Here is a 15,191-nt window from a genome sequence, read left to right on the forward strand (position 1 = left end):
GTTACCTAAAGAGCCTTGGAAAAATATGCATGTCCAGCTCCACACCAGGCAACGGAATCAGAATCCCAAGGCATGGGCCTAAGCTCAGGGCCTACGACCATTACAGCATAATATATTCTAAAATTAGAGGAGAGCTTACAGATCATTTAGACCAATTCAATCATTTCTTGGCTGAGAAACCTATGTCCAGAGACTCCTGGTCCCCACCAGATCAGTCACACTGACTATGAGGGATAATCAGGCCTAGGTCTGTGTCCACTGAAGCTCCTTCTTTCACCCCGACACATTCATTTAGTAATATATTCCTTCGGAAAATATTTTGAGAGATCATTATGTGCTAAGCCCCAGATAATAACACCTGTTGGAGTTCCCGTCGTGGTGCAGTGGTTAACGAATCCAACTAAGGACCATGAGGTTGAGGGTTCGATCCCTGCCCTTGCTCAGTGGGTTAACGATCCAGCGTTGCTGTGACCTGTGGTGTAGGTTGCAGACACGGCTCGGTTCCCGCGTTGCTGTGGCTCTGGCGTAGGCCGGTGGCTACAGCTCCTATTCGACCCCTAGCCTGGGAATCTCCATATGCTGCGGGAGTGGCCTAAGAAATGGCAAAAAGACAACAACAAAAAATAAATAAATAAAATAAAATAACACCTGTTGCCATTACGGAGCATTGCTGGAAAAAAACCTAAAGTCCACCAACTGGTGAGCAGATAAACAATACAATGAAATAATATTCTGCAATAAAGAGACAAACTACTGATACCATCAACAAAGTAGATGAATCTTTTTTTTTTTTTAATTTTATTTTATTTTCCCACTGTACAGCAAGGGGGTCAGGTTATCCTTACATGTATACATTACAATTACAGTTTTTCCCCCACCCTTTCTTCTGTTGCAACATGAGTATCTAGACATAGTTCTCAATGCTATTCAGCGGGATCTCCTTGTAAATCTATTCTAGGTTGTGTCTGATAAGCCCAAGCTCTCGATCCCTCCCACTCCCTCCCCCTCCCATCAGGCAACCACAAGTCTCTTCTCCAAGTCCATGATTTTCTCTTCTGAGGAGATGTTCATTTGTGCTGGATATTAGATTCCAGTTATAAGTGATATCATATGGTATTTGTCTTTGTCTTTCTGGCTCATTTCACTCAGGATGAGATTCTCTAATTCCATCCATGTTGCTGCAAATGGCATGATGTCATCCTTTTTTATGGCTGAGTAGTATTCCATTGTGTATATATACCACATCTTCCGAATCCAATCCTCTGTCGATGGACATTTGGATTGTTTCCATGTCCTGGCTATTGTGAATAGTGCTGCAATGAACATGCGGGTGCATGTGTCTCTTTTAAGTAGAGCTTTGTCCGGATAGATGCCCAAGAGTGGGATTGCAGGGTCATATGGAAGTTCTATGTATAGATTTCTAAGGTATCTCCAAACTGTTCTCCATAGTGGCTGTACCAGTTTACATTCCCACCAGCAGTGCAGGAGGGTTCCCTTTTCTCCACAGCCCCTCCAGCACTTGTTATTTGTGGATTTATTAATGAGGGCCATTCTGACTGGTGTGAGGTGGTATCTCATGGTAGTTTTGATTTGCATTTCTCTTATAATCAGCGATGTTGAGCATTTTTTCATGTGTTTGCTGGCCATCTGTGTATCTTCTTTGGAGAAATGTCTATTCAGGTCTTTTGCCCATTTTTCCATTGATTGATTGGTTTTTTTGCTGTTGAGTTGTATAAGTTGCTTATATATTCTAGAGATTAAGCCCTTGTCAGTTGCATCATTTGAAACTGTTTTCTCCCATTCTGTAAGTTGTCTTTTTGTTTTCTTTTGGGTTTCCTTTGCTGTGCAAAAGCTTTTCAGTTTGATGAGGTCCCATGGGTTTATTTTTGCTCTAATTTCGATTGCTTTGGGAGACTGACCTGAGAAAATACTCATGATGTTGATGTCAGAGAGTGTTTTGCCTATGTTTTCTTCTAGGAGTTTGATGGTGTAAAGTAGATGAATCTTAAAAACATTATGTTAAGTTTAGGAAGCCAGGTTGAAAAGGCCATGTCTTATTACATGATTACATCTATATAAAATGCCCACAAAAGACAAGAGTACAGTAGATTAGTTGGCTTCCTGGGGCTGGGAAACAAATCAGAGGTTGAGAATGGACAGGAAGGAGCTGACATAGTGTTGAAACTGTTCTAAAACTGGAGTGTGGTTATGGTTGCAGAACTCCATAAATTTACTAAAAGTCACCAAATTGTACACTATAGTTTTTATAGTATGTAAATTATACCTTGATAAAAGTTTAAAAAAATCCAACCTGCTCTATTTATTGAATACTATAACAGGAATTTGTACTAGCATTAAATAGTTCTGCCCTCAGTGACATGCTGGTAAATTAAAAAAAAAAAAATCAAAAAAACAGTTAACTGAATGTTTAGCACACAATTTACAAATAATGATACAAGACACAAGTCCTTTTATCATAAATTCCATACACCCAAAACTTCAGTGTGACTTGCCACTTCCTGCAAAATCCATACCAGTTTTTATAATTATCTAATCAATGTTTCACAAGCTGACAATAAATAAATGCTTGATTTCTAATACAAGCAAAGAAGTTGCTCATATTATTGACCAAGAGTGTGGTTCTGAGGTGCATGTTGGCTGATGTGTCTGTTTACATTAAACCAAAAGTTAAACAATGAAGATGTCAGCACTTCACTTGTTCTTAATCATGTAAGCAACTTCTTTGCTGCAATCATGATGGTTGTCAAAAGATGAAATAATATTTCCTCCATGGGGGGGGATGACAGTGTGAGAGCCATAGACACGAAACATTTTAAGTTTAATCTTAGCAGTTTTACTACCACTTTCTTAAGTTTGGAAACAACCAACAATAATTCAAGTCCTGCTTTGATGATTTCCATGGTGTAAACACTCCCACCATAGCTGGTTTCAAACTTCCAGCATGACAATCCTTCCCAACACCACTTAAATAGTTCTTCACATACAAATACAAGAGACAAACAATCTTATCATCATGGCTAAGAGTAAAACAATTAGAAAGAGATGAGTTCTGAGTTTTTTAACCTTTTTTTCTTTTCTTTGTCTTCCTTACAGCTGCACCTGTGGCATTTGTTAAGTTCCCAGGCCAGGGATCCAATCAGAGCTACCTGAGCTGCAACTGCTGGCCTAGGCCACAGCCACCAGCAACACGGGATTGGAGCCTCCTCTTCCACCTACACCACCCAGATCTTTAACTCACTAAGCAAGGCGGTGGATGGAACCCACATCCTCACGGACTCTTTTGTCAGGTTCTTGACCCACTTAGCCACAACGGAAACTCCTTAACCTTTGCCTTGAACTTAATTCAATTGTAAATTTATGTAATTTAATTTTTAACTAAAATCGTGACATTTTAACAGCAGGCTCTTATCACCTGGCTCCAGCACACAACAGGCTGCCTGTTTTACCAAAGAGAAGACGGCAGCCCAGAGAGGGCATCACTGAAGAGCCCTGGTTACACAGTGCCACTCAGGTCGGTCTAATTCCAAACCCTCTCCCTTCCTCTCCTTAAAATGCAGCTGGTGACCCACCCAAACACTAATGTGAACGGATTTATCATTTGTTGGAGAACCATGGCTTTCCTTTCCAATAGGCATAATGGGAGCTCTGAGTAGACGAGAAGGAAGAAATAAAAGGAACGAGCACAGCTACCGGACAGTTTGATTCAGGACATGGGCAGGATCCGATCCCTCCTGAGATCTGGCTAAGTCAAGATTCAGCAACCAGCAACTGTGCGACCACCGGTAGAAATGATAGATCATTGGTTTTGTTTTTGGGGGGTTTTTTTTTTTTAGCGTCATTCAATGTTCCTTTTCATTTAGCTAATTAAAGTGGTATTTAAGACTTACCTCAGAGGTGCTAGCAAAGGCCAGGTTTCAAAAATCAGCAAATAAGTTTCCCAGAGAGGAAAATGTTTCAAGAGGAAGGCATCTAGTTCTCAACACAAATACACCTTGGCCCCGGGGTCCGGTCCACTCCTTCTCCACTGCACCATTTCCAAACCGGCCGCCTCTGCCTTCATTGCTAACTAGTGCTGTCCGGTTGCGACACCATCACATCCCGGCTTCACACCTCCCATTTCAGGCACTTTGGGGCGAAATATTATCAAGAGCGTCTCGACGCCACAAGTCAAAAGATGGCTCAGACACAATCTGAATTTACATCGAAGAGCTCCAGTACAAAGTGCTTTGAAACGTTTCAGACAGAGTAGGTCCCAGTCACAAAGCGGTGCCCCACGCAGCCCCGCAGGAGCTCAGATGCACTCAGCCACCCGGGCGCCGAGCGTCGCATCTCCCGCCACGGCCAACCGCACATGCGCACTCCGCCCCTCCGGCGGAGGCTTAGCCCCGCCCCTCAGAGACGCCGGGTGCCCAGAAAGGCACGAAGCGTAGGGACGCTCACGCGCAGGCTGCAGCTGCGCAGGCGCAGTCGGGGTGCTGTCGCGGATCCGCCCCCTCTTCCCCTCGGCGGGCCGGGGTCGGTGGTTTGCTCAGTGCAGTTGGGCCCAGCAGGTGCAGAAAGGCTGGGGTCGTGGACCCCCACCAGGTCTCAGCAGCACGGAGGTGCAGGCTGTCGCCGAGGGCGCGGGGCCGGGCGCCGCCAGCGGCGCGCTCCGCCCCGGGGCCCCAGCCTCTGCCCCGGCCAGGCCCTGGCTGCCGCCCCGGTCCCGGCTGCGGCCTCTCAGTTCACCCTGCTGGTGATGCGCCCCTGTGGAGGGCAGGACGAGGCTGCGGCAGAGGGCGTCCTGAGGCAGGCTCCGGCACTGGGGGGCAGCGCCGGGACGGGCAAGCCTGTTGGCTACCTGTGTGAAGTGGCGGGGATGGCGAGGACGAGGCGGGGGAGGACGAAACCGACCTGCTGGACACTTCGGACCCCCCAGGGGGAGGCGAGAGCACGGCTAGCTTGGAGGATCTGGAAGACGAGGAGACACACTCGGGGGCGAGGGCGGCAGCGGGGGAGCCCGGAGACGGGGCAGCGGCGGGACCAGCATGAGCAAGACCTGCACCTATGAGGGCTGCAGTGAGACCACAAGCCAGGTGGCCAAGCAGCGCAAGCCCTGGATGTGCAAGAAGCACCGCAACAAGATGTACAAGGACAAGTACAAAAAGAAGAAAAGTGACCAGGCTCTGAACTGCGGTGGGGCCGCCCCGGCTGGCAGCGCAGGACACGTCAAACTGGAGGTATCAGTTGGGATCTGTGGGAGTGGGAGGTGGACGAAAAAAACGCCGCTCTTGCCTGCTTCTCCAGCGCCTGCCCACCGGCTCCCAAGCAGGCCAGGTTGCTGTGGCTGGACTTGTGGGTTCAGAGTTAGTGTTTGCCCTCAATTAAAGTTTATGCAAACATGTGCAAAGCCTGAACAGTTCTGGTGCATCCTTGTTAGAGATGAATAAATTTCGGTGAAAATGATGTCACACGTCAGCAAAGCTCTCACTTCAGAGATCTGGGATATGGGCCGAAACAGCAGATAGTAAATGATCTGATTCATCACTAGAGGAGCAGGCACAGAGATGTAGGAACCTAGATGAAATTAGTATTTCGGAGAAGGTAATCTCTTCCTGTTTTCACTACTCCATTTTCAGTATCCTTTTTTTTTAGTATATTATTCTTAGTACCCCTATTAAAAGTACTCTTGTAGTGTTCTTAATGTTACATTCTCAGTTAACCCTATTCTCAGTACTCTGTTCTTAGTACTTTATGCTTAGTACTCTGTCCTCAGGGCCCTCTTCTCAGAATTTTCTTCTTGGTACCTCAATTCTCAGTAAAAGAGCATCTCACTTATTACAGAATGACAGAGGGTAGTTGTTTGTCCTTCTCTTTGGTCCAGAGGTACTTACTCACTTCAGAACTCTTTACAGAGAGAGGAGATAGTGTACTTTTTTCCAAGAAGGACGTGTTTTACCTATAGCTATTTTCTTTTTTTTAATTGCCCAGAATTTACATCTGCCATTTGAGGAAAATGTATAAAAGGCCAATAGATTTTGAATTAGTCTCCACCCCCCACAAAAAGAACCTTAATAATTTTCCTATTCTGAAATAATTTGCATGATTTTCTGGGAAGATAATTAATTGCTATAAGCAACAGATAACAGCCATTTACCTTATAGAATGGGACACTTTTTCAGTTCTGAGGAATCAAGAGCTGCAAGTCTTTATCTTTGTTGAACTGAATGTAAAGAAAATAACAAGTAGAAACAGTCAGGATACAGTAAGACCAGTTAGACAGTACTGCTTTAGTAGTGGAAAGGATAGATCATTGTAGGCCGAGATAGCCTAGAAAGGCTTTGGACTTATCTAAAGTCCCACAGGGACTGGGCAACAAGGAAGAAAAGCGAAGACCCATTCATTACATCATTGAAACGCCTATAATCATGGATTATTATATCAACATTTAATCCTATTTGCATTTTTATCTTTTATCCCAGGAAAGTGCAGATAACATACTCTCCATTGTTAAACAAAGAACAGGATCTTTTGGGGATCGACCTGCAAGACCTACTCTTTTAGAGCAAGTGTTAAATCAAAAAAGACTGGTAAATATCTGTTTGTAAAGTAGTTCCAAATCTAACAAAAGCTGTTTGTTATAAATGGAACTATTTAGATTTTGAGATTTTAAAACTTGTTAAACTGGTCATCAGAATGGAATTGTGCCTCTACCAGTACACTTTGGGATCTCATAAAGACAAAATTACAAAGAAACTATGAATTTGACTACATAAAAATGAATACTGGAGTCAGAAATGGTGGTAAAAATAAAAATGCAAACTTCAAAATAACAGGTAGGAAAAATATTTGCAACCAATATGAAAGACTATGGTTAATATGGTTGACACATTTATTATAAAAACTATTCATACAAATTGATGAGGAAAATCTTTTGGCCTCAATACACTGCAAAAAATACAAGCAGAAAAAAGCAGAAATACATTTATTAAATGATATGGAAAGATATTTAATATCTGTGAAAATCACCCAATAGATAGCACAATAAGTGAAACTTACTTAAATACTAACACGCAGTGATGGTGAGGGTTCCATAAAAGGGGCGCTCATACTGCTGATGGTGTCACATCTTAATACAACACTTTAGAAAGCAGTTGGGCAGTTAGTATCAGGGGTCCTTAAAATGATCTTCCCTTTATTCAGAAATCCAACTTACTGTGAGGACATTCGCAGGAAATAAATCCTAAATATGGATAAAGCTAATAAGCATAAGAGTATTGCCAGAAATGTATTTATCACAAATAGTAAAAATAGGAGTTCCCGTCATGGCTCAGTGGTTAACGAATCCAACTAGGAATGATGAGGTTGCGGGTTCGATCCCTTGCTTTTGCTCGGTGGGTTAAGGATCCAGTGTTGCTGTGAGCTGTGGTGTAGGCCGGCAGCTGTAGCTCCGATTGGACCCCTAGCCTGGGAACCTCCATATGTCTCAGGTGCAGCCCTAGAAGGCAAAAAGACCAAAAGAAAAAAAAAAAAAAAGTAAAATAGTTTAAACTCCAGTATTCATCAGTCTCCTAACAGCTAAGTAGACTACTGTCCATTTGCTTAATAGAAGTTGGGCTGTCTTTACAAATAAATTTTAAACAAAACTATTTAATAAATAGAAAAAGTACTATGCTATAATAGGAAATTTTAAAATCAGTATTTAATGATAGCATTTCCACTTTATTTGGTTTATCTTGTTCAATTTAGGTTCAAGGGTTTTTTCCCTCATCAATGTATATGTGTATTTTATTAAAAACATATTAGCCATAGTCCATTATATCTATTATATGAGTATAACTATATTTAAAACCACTAAGTGTATAAAACTGTATTGGTTGTTTTAGCACAGGTATTTTTTTTTCTGAAATTTTGGTAATGTGCTAATATTTTTTCACTAATATATATATGCACACACATACCTATACACGTAGACACACAAAATTTTTAATTTCTTCAGAAAGACTTGAAAGCTAGTGGAACAAACTTGAGTTCCAGTACTAGTCCTACATGTCTGTGTTTCTAAACTGGCATTTAACTGCCATGTTCACAGGGGGTGCCTTTTCATTTTTCTTTCTTGCTGTAATCCTGGGCTAGTGCTATTCTGGGCTCTTTGCACTTATGTTTCATAAAGAGTATACATGCTGGAATATCATAAAAGCATTTCCTTTGTGTGCAGAGTCACCAGTGAGATCAGGCTTCACCCATAATTTTTAGGTTTTAGTATTTTGGTGTATGACATCAAATTTTGTTATTAGTTGGCAGTTTAATTGCAGTGCATCTGCTGCAAATGTGTATTCATTCAGGGATGTTTTTTGTAAGCATATTGTATCCATATAAGGATATATATCAGTAATTTTATAGCATGAATATAATCTGATCCCATAAGAATAAAACTATTAATAAATGTATTTTTCTTTTTCCTTTTTAAGTCATTACTAAGAAGTCCAGAGGTGGTGCAGTTTTTACAGAAACAGCAACAACTATTAAATCAGCAAGTTTTGGAGCAAAGACAACAGCAGATTCCAGGAACATCAGTGTGAGGGAATTTATCGGGAAGATCTACGAGTTTTTTTATTTTATTGTACTGGATGGACATATTTTTATACAAAAGATAAATGGGGGCAAGATATTTCAGTAGAAGGTAAACAGTCATTTTCCTATGAAAGTATGTGTGCATTTGGGGACAAATAAGTATTGCACGTTGTGCACCTAACCCTTTCAGATCACCATGGATTTGAAGAAATCAGCTTATCTTTCCAAAGTAATATTTAATTGCAATGTTTTTTTAAACAAAGTGTTCCTCTTCAGTCGTTGTTACTGAAGGCAGTGAAGCAGTTGCTTTCTGTGGAAGTCACGAAGTTAATAGATACTAATCTTGAATCGTCTAGCTCAGTGGTTCTCGTCAAGGGGCAGTTGGAAATGTGTGTTTTTGCCTGTCACAGTGACCTTGAAAATTGCTGGGTTTTATTGAGTGGTCCCCCACAACTAAGCATTATTTCACACTCAGCACCAATAATGCTTCTCTTAAGAAACACTGAGAGCTACCTGTGATGATAAAATGCAGTTGGGGCACCTAGAATTGGGTTCTCATAGTACCCTTTTCTTTGCAGTTAAGACTGGAGTTGTCAAAGAGGTAAGCAGGAGTTCCCTTTGTGGCTCAGAGGGTTACAAACCTGACTAGTAGCCAGGAAGATATGGGTTCAACCCTGGCCTTGCTCAGTGGGTTAAGGATCCAGCACTGCCATGAGCTGTGGTGTAGGTCACAGACGTGGCTCAGGTCCAGCATTGCTGAGGCTTTGGCTGGCAGCTACAGCTCTTATTTGACCCCATATGCCACAGGTGCAGCCCTGAAAAGCAAAAAAAAAAAAAAAAAAAAAAAAAAAAAAAACAAGCAAATTTTGTATGTTTAAGCAAAGTGATCATTGTTAAATATCTGTGACATTAGGACGTGCATCGTCTCTTTTCAGAGATGTGCTGGTAAACTCGAGTGGGGTTAACTCAGTACCCTGGAAGGAGTGCAGCTCCCGAGGTCGGCTTCTCTACTTCATGCTGATCTGTCTTAAAGCAGACCTACCATGTGTTGTTACATTTGTGAACAGTGTGAATGTATCTCATCCCACCAATGTCAGGGCAAAATTACTTTTTTATATTCATTTATTTTTCAAAAAGAGATCCTAAAAATAAGAATAAGACTAACACTTTGTCAGTGTTTTCAAAACTGAGGTATTTTAAGATCGTGTTGTTCCTAAGTAATGTTCAAATAGTGATAGGTACTCAGTGATAGGTACCCCTTGTATTTTCTCCTAGGAAAACTGTTAAAAGGCAAAGGTTACCACTAAGAGTATCAAGTCAAATGTCACGAAAGTATTTCCAGTGTTGACAATAAATGCATGTGCCTCAAGTTAAACTGTGCAAAATTTGTTAGCTTCTTGGGCTTTAACCTCTGAAATATATATCAAGTTAAACTTAGTCATGGCTGTTCTAAGAAGTACTTAAGGAGAAAAGTTCATTTTTTATATGTGTTTTGTACCTGCATATACATGCAAAAACGCTTTTACCAAATTATTCATTAAAGTCCAGTTGTTGACCTTTGAGTTGTCTGATTCACTTACTCTGTTCTTTGGTTGCTCCACACTGGATGCAGAGCAATTCATTTACATTTGTTAGTAACTGTTCATTTGTTTTCTTACATATGGTGTTGGGCGCTTTATTGAATCCCTAGAGTGTAAGTTAACGTTATTTATATTGAAAAAAGCCACTTTATCGTCTTTCAAATGGAATATGAAAAGGAGGGAAAGTAAAAATAGGCCAGTGAGAGCTGAATAAAAAGAAAAGGGATTGAATGCATATATTTGTGTGTGTGTGTGTGTGTGTGTGTGTGTATGTTTAAATTTTTAAAAAGATTTTTACTTATTTGGGTTAGGTTTTTTGCAATGTGTCCACAAACTTTTATCCCTCCATATATTTATAACTCTTGCTTTTGACTTCAGTTTATAGGAAGAAATATGTTTTTACTAATGAATCTTTATTTCCATATAGGTAGCACTTACTACAGTGAGACTCCCCCCCTGAAATTTCCTAACATCAATTCTGAGACCCAAGTGTATACTTCCCTACTGGAGGTGCAGGAATAGAGCATAATCTAAAAACAGCATGACCAAATGATACTGATTTTCTAGCACTTTGTAATTTTCAAAACAATTGTGCATACACATTTGCTCTTCACAACAATTCTATAATTATAACAATTATTATTTTATAGATACAGAAGTAGGCTTGCAGAGGTTAAGCTGCTTGCTCAGGATCACACAGCTATTGGCCTTAAATCCAGGAGGCAGTGTGATCCACGTGCCTGATTGTGATCAAGCCAGTACTGTTTGAACATGCACCTTACGTTGGACAGTGGGAGCATGAGCACTGGACCATGAGAATAAAGGCTTTGTGTATTAGGCCTTGAGTTTGTGAAATGACAAATTTCATTTAAACCAACCCTAATTATGTCACTTAAAAAGTACTTTCCTATGTGCTAATTCCTTTAAAACAAGGCATGACAAATATTACTGTCCCTGTTTTGGGGATGAGGAAAGAAACAGAGAGGTGACATAAATAACAGGTCTTACTATTAGAGGCAGAGCCAAGATTTGAATCTCATCTGTCTCCAAAAATAATGTTCTTTCCATAGTAGAATGTTGTTGCTAAAGTAGTACTTTTAAGTTCCCATTTTTGAACCCAGTAGGCCAGTCAACAAAGGCTAAATTTTTTTAAAAAAACTTTTTGTATGCACACATATATAATTGTATAGAAATACAGCAACGTAATCACATTGTATAAATGGGGGGGGGGAGTCTGTTCCCCTTTTGCTCCTTTGGTGGATTCCCCTCCTTGTCTTCCATGTAACTTATGTCAACAACCCAGCAGGAATTCTTCTTTTTGTTTGTATAATTTTCTATGGATTCACATTTTACAACTGTCGTTGGGTAAAGATGTGGGTATATTATATACATGTCAGTACCCTGCTTTTATACACAGCAGTACTGTGTAGAAGGCCCCTGAGTCACTTATGTAGCCTGAATTCACTCTTTCAGTGGCTGCAAGAGCATCTCTGTGAACCTACAGTCACATTCAATCACTCCACTGTGGATGTCTGGTTTTCTGCCGTCATGACGTGTGCTGCAGTAAACATCCTTGTGGACGCCCTTATGTAGCAGTGTTGACTGGTGGTTCTACAGGCTTGAGGTGGACTCTCCTAAGTGGGATGGCTGGACAGAAGGATATATATACATGCATGTTTCCATTACATAGGTATTGTTATAGTACTCTCCTCACAAAAGCCTTTACCACTTCCAGTGTCCATCAGGGAAAATTTCTTTTCCTTGCGTCTTTGCCAGCAGTAGGCGTTAACTGTTCTTTTTTTAAGAGTTGCCTTTCTTACAGCTATGTATTGCTGATTTTTACATTTATTAGCATTTCCCTGATTACTGGTAAGTTTGAGCACTTTTTCGTATACTTGCTGGCTCTTTAGAATTGCCTAGTCATATCTTTTGTCTGTTTTTCCACTAGGCTCCTTTTTTTCTACTCACCATGCAAAAGTCTGGTGACGCTTATAAAAAATAGCCTTATGTCATTTTTGTTCATTTTTTCCACTTCTAAAAATGGTCTCTACCTTTTTATGTCATCTTTGGCCATACAAGCTTTCAACTTTTGAATATTTCAACATATCTGACACTTCTTTTATGGCGTCTGGGTTTCCAGTCTGGGTTTAAAAGTTCTCAATGTGGGATCTTTCAAGTGTTTGTTGATTTGTAATTCCCTGTTTCTTTGTCTAGAATTAGAAAATACAATTAATATGGATATTGTCCCCTGGTACTGATTTCCTGTGTGTGACCCATTGACATGGAAATTTTAGGATTCTTAACATCCTCACCCTCTCGGTTTCTAACTTTCTTCAGCTGTGAAAATGAGTCATAATGACAACGATGCTGTCGATGGCACATACATTAGGACCTGCGTTTGAAAATGGGCTGACCTGTCATTTGTTTGGCAGATTTTTGCCTTATAGAAACAAGGCTGCTTAAAATACTGTTCTTATTGGGTTTAAAGTTAACAAATACTTTAAAACATTTTAGTGAAAATACTTGACATGTTTAATAATTAGGTGAGTTTATCTCATCTTCTCATCAGGACATGGGCTACCTTCCCTATTATTCTTATCATATATTACTCCACCCTCCAAAGAATCATTTGTGTTATTCTCACACATCGATAGTACTGTATACTGCAGCAAAATCTTTTCTCTTCATAGCTTTACCCTATGTAATATAGAAACGCATGCAGCCTTTCTTGTGATGCATTCACTGAGCACAGATTCTGATTTTCACGAGCTATTTGTAATTTGAGCTTAAAAGGGTCTAGAGCATATGCAGCAGGAAAACAAAGAGAGTTAAGGAAAACAACCAGAAAAGAAGTTATGACTAGTGAGATTTTGTTTTCCACTCTTATAGTCTCAACTCACGTCATATAGTGTCACCCCTTGGAGACAACTGTCCACTAATAAGATTTTATACCACTGCCTTTGAAAATCTAATAAGCAACAGGATATACTCATAAAAATATTTGCACAAAGTTTTATTACTACTTATTATCTCTTTGTTATGATAGTGTATCATTAAAATACACATACCGATACTTTACCGTCATGATTAGAATCATCTGCGGGGATGGTGGGTGACAGTAATTATTATACACAGCATTATTTCCTTTCAAAAAATGAGGGAACTTGAGCCTTAGAGAAATTACTACTTTTCTAAGCTCAGCAAAAGTTGTCTGCTGGTATGGAAACTCAGGCAGTGTTGTGCTCAGAGACAGTTTCCAGGCTCCTCTTACGGAGCTGGCTTTTCTTTCTAAAATGTTAGCCTTGAGGACTTGGACACCTGCCTTTTGTGCTCGTGCGTGGACCCCTGTCCAAGGAAAGCCAACCTCCCTCCCTTACCCAGGCAGCCTTCTCTCTTCTCATGTCCAGATGCTATTTGACTCCACTTCCTGTGTCTCTTTCTATTTTCCTGTTCACCTCTTTAGTGCCAACAACAATCAAAACTGCCCTTTGCTTCCTAGTCCCAGATATTTGCTACCTTTAAATGGGGCATAAAGTCCATCCAAGAACTCACTTTGATGAACACTGCCTGCTTTGTTAGCAGCTGGAAAATGACCACAGCCCTTTCCCCAGGCCAGGCACCGCCCACTCTGAAGGGCAATAAGGATTTAAAACTGAGATGCACAGAGTAACTCAGGTACTCAGTTTGGGGAGGAGGGCTGGGTTCTTTCTGACCAGCCGAGCACCAGGCCCTGGACTTCTCCAGCCGCAAGATGAAGGTCCGAGGCCGGGATTGCCGTGGTGACTGCCACCTCAGCATCGGCAAGAACAGCAGTGTCCCCAGAGGCCAGTGCAGCCTTACCGCCTACACTGTCTTCCCACTGGAAAATGTTATAGCTCGTCTCTGGTGTTAATAATAGGAGGTGGGAATTGACTATTTTACTTCTAGCAACCCAAATGGCAAGGCTTCCCATGTAGTCTGGGACAGGGACATGTTCTGAACAGAGATCTCTCAAACAGCTTTTGCACCAGCAGGACAAACAGAGCCAGGCTATATTGTTCAGAACCAGAGTAGCAACCATACCATTAATTGAAATTTCTTCCAAACAGGCATGCCTGAACTTGGCCGAGATGCTCCTCCCACCTGAGGCTTCTCAGAGCCAAAGACAAGTTTCATCAACATTCATCTAACCCTCCAGCCCAAAGCACAGTGACTTACAATCACCTTTTTTTTTTTTTCTTTTGCTTACCATGTTAAGGGTTGGCTGAGCTTCGCTGAGGGCTTCTGGTGGACCGGCTTGGAGTGTCTCTGAGGCTGCATTCAGATGGGAGTGTGGCTATGGACGGAACATTCAAGATGGCCTCTCATCCTCCAGAGCAGGACTTGGCAAACTAGGACACCCGGCCCCAGGCCAAATCCAACCCACAGCTTGTTTCTGTACTGCCACAGGCTAAGAATAGTACTTACAATTTTAAATGGTTGGGGGAAAAAAAAGAAAAAGAAACATCTTGTGACATGTGAAAATTATCTAAAATTCAAATTTCAGTTTATAATATTTCACTTGGAACACAGCCATGCCCATCCACTTACATATTGTTCATGGCGGCTTTTGTACTGCAGTGCAGAGTTGAGCAGTTACAACAGTCAGAAAGGCCATATCCAGTCACTTGTGATGGAACATGATGGAGGATAATGTGAGAAAAAGAATATATACATATATATATATATGTGTGTGTGTGTGTGACTGGGTCACTTTGCTGTATAGTAGAAATTGACAAAATCAACTATAACGGAAAAAATAAAAATCATAAAAAAATAAAGGCGATTTTGCCAAAAGTCTATATAAAATTAAAAAAAAAAAAAGAATGAAAGAAAGAAAGGCCACATGGCCTGCAAAGCTGAAAATATTTACTATCTGGCCCATGACAGAAAAAGTCTTCTGACCCCTACTCCTGAGCTTCTCTTCAAAGACATCTTCATTAAACATCAGTGGGTTATTTTTAGAATGTTTAGGTTTTTTTCTTTCTAAATGATGAGGTAAGAAGAGAATTTAGCCTG

General features: G+C 40.9%; 1 protein-coding gene and 1 long non-coding RNA gene across 2 annotated transcripts in view; one reads left to right on the forward strand and one right to left on the reverse strand.

The window, feature by feature from the left end:
* RFXAP (regulatory factor X associated protein) overlaps positions 1–10,136 on the forward strand; it is a 34,832-nt gene extending 24,696 nt beyond the window's left edge. Inside the window, 6 exon segments of the mRNA XM_013980439.2 lie at positions 4,468–4,700; positions 4,703–4,868; positions 4,871–4,990; positions 4,993–5,240; positions 6,483–6,590; positions 8,472–10,136. Of these exon segments, the coding sequence (XP_013835893.2) occupies positions 4,468–4,700; positions 4,703–4,868; positions 4,871–4,990; positions 4,993–5,240; positions 6,483–6,590; positions 8,472–8,582 (986 nt within the window). The 3' untranslated portion in view covers positions 8,583–10,136.
* Positions 10,711–14,964, reverse strand: LOC110255804. The gene is made up of 2 exons (XR_002336659.1): positions 14,383–14,964; positions 10,711–12,364 (listed from the first exon to the last, which is right to left on the reverse strand). It is a non-coding gene; the product is annotated as an uncharacterized LOC110255804 (long non-coding RNA).

This window comes from Sus scrofa, chromosome 11 (assembly GCF_000003025.6).
Source record: "Sus scrofa isolate TJ Tabasco breed Duroc chromosome 11, Sscrofa11.1, whole genome shotgun sequence".
In the NCBI taxonomy this organism is placed as follows: Eukaryota; Metazoa; Chordata; class Mammalia; order Artiodactyla; family Suidae; genus Sus; species Sus scrofa.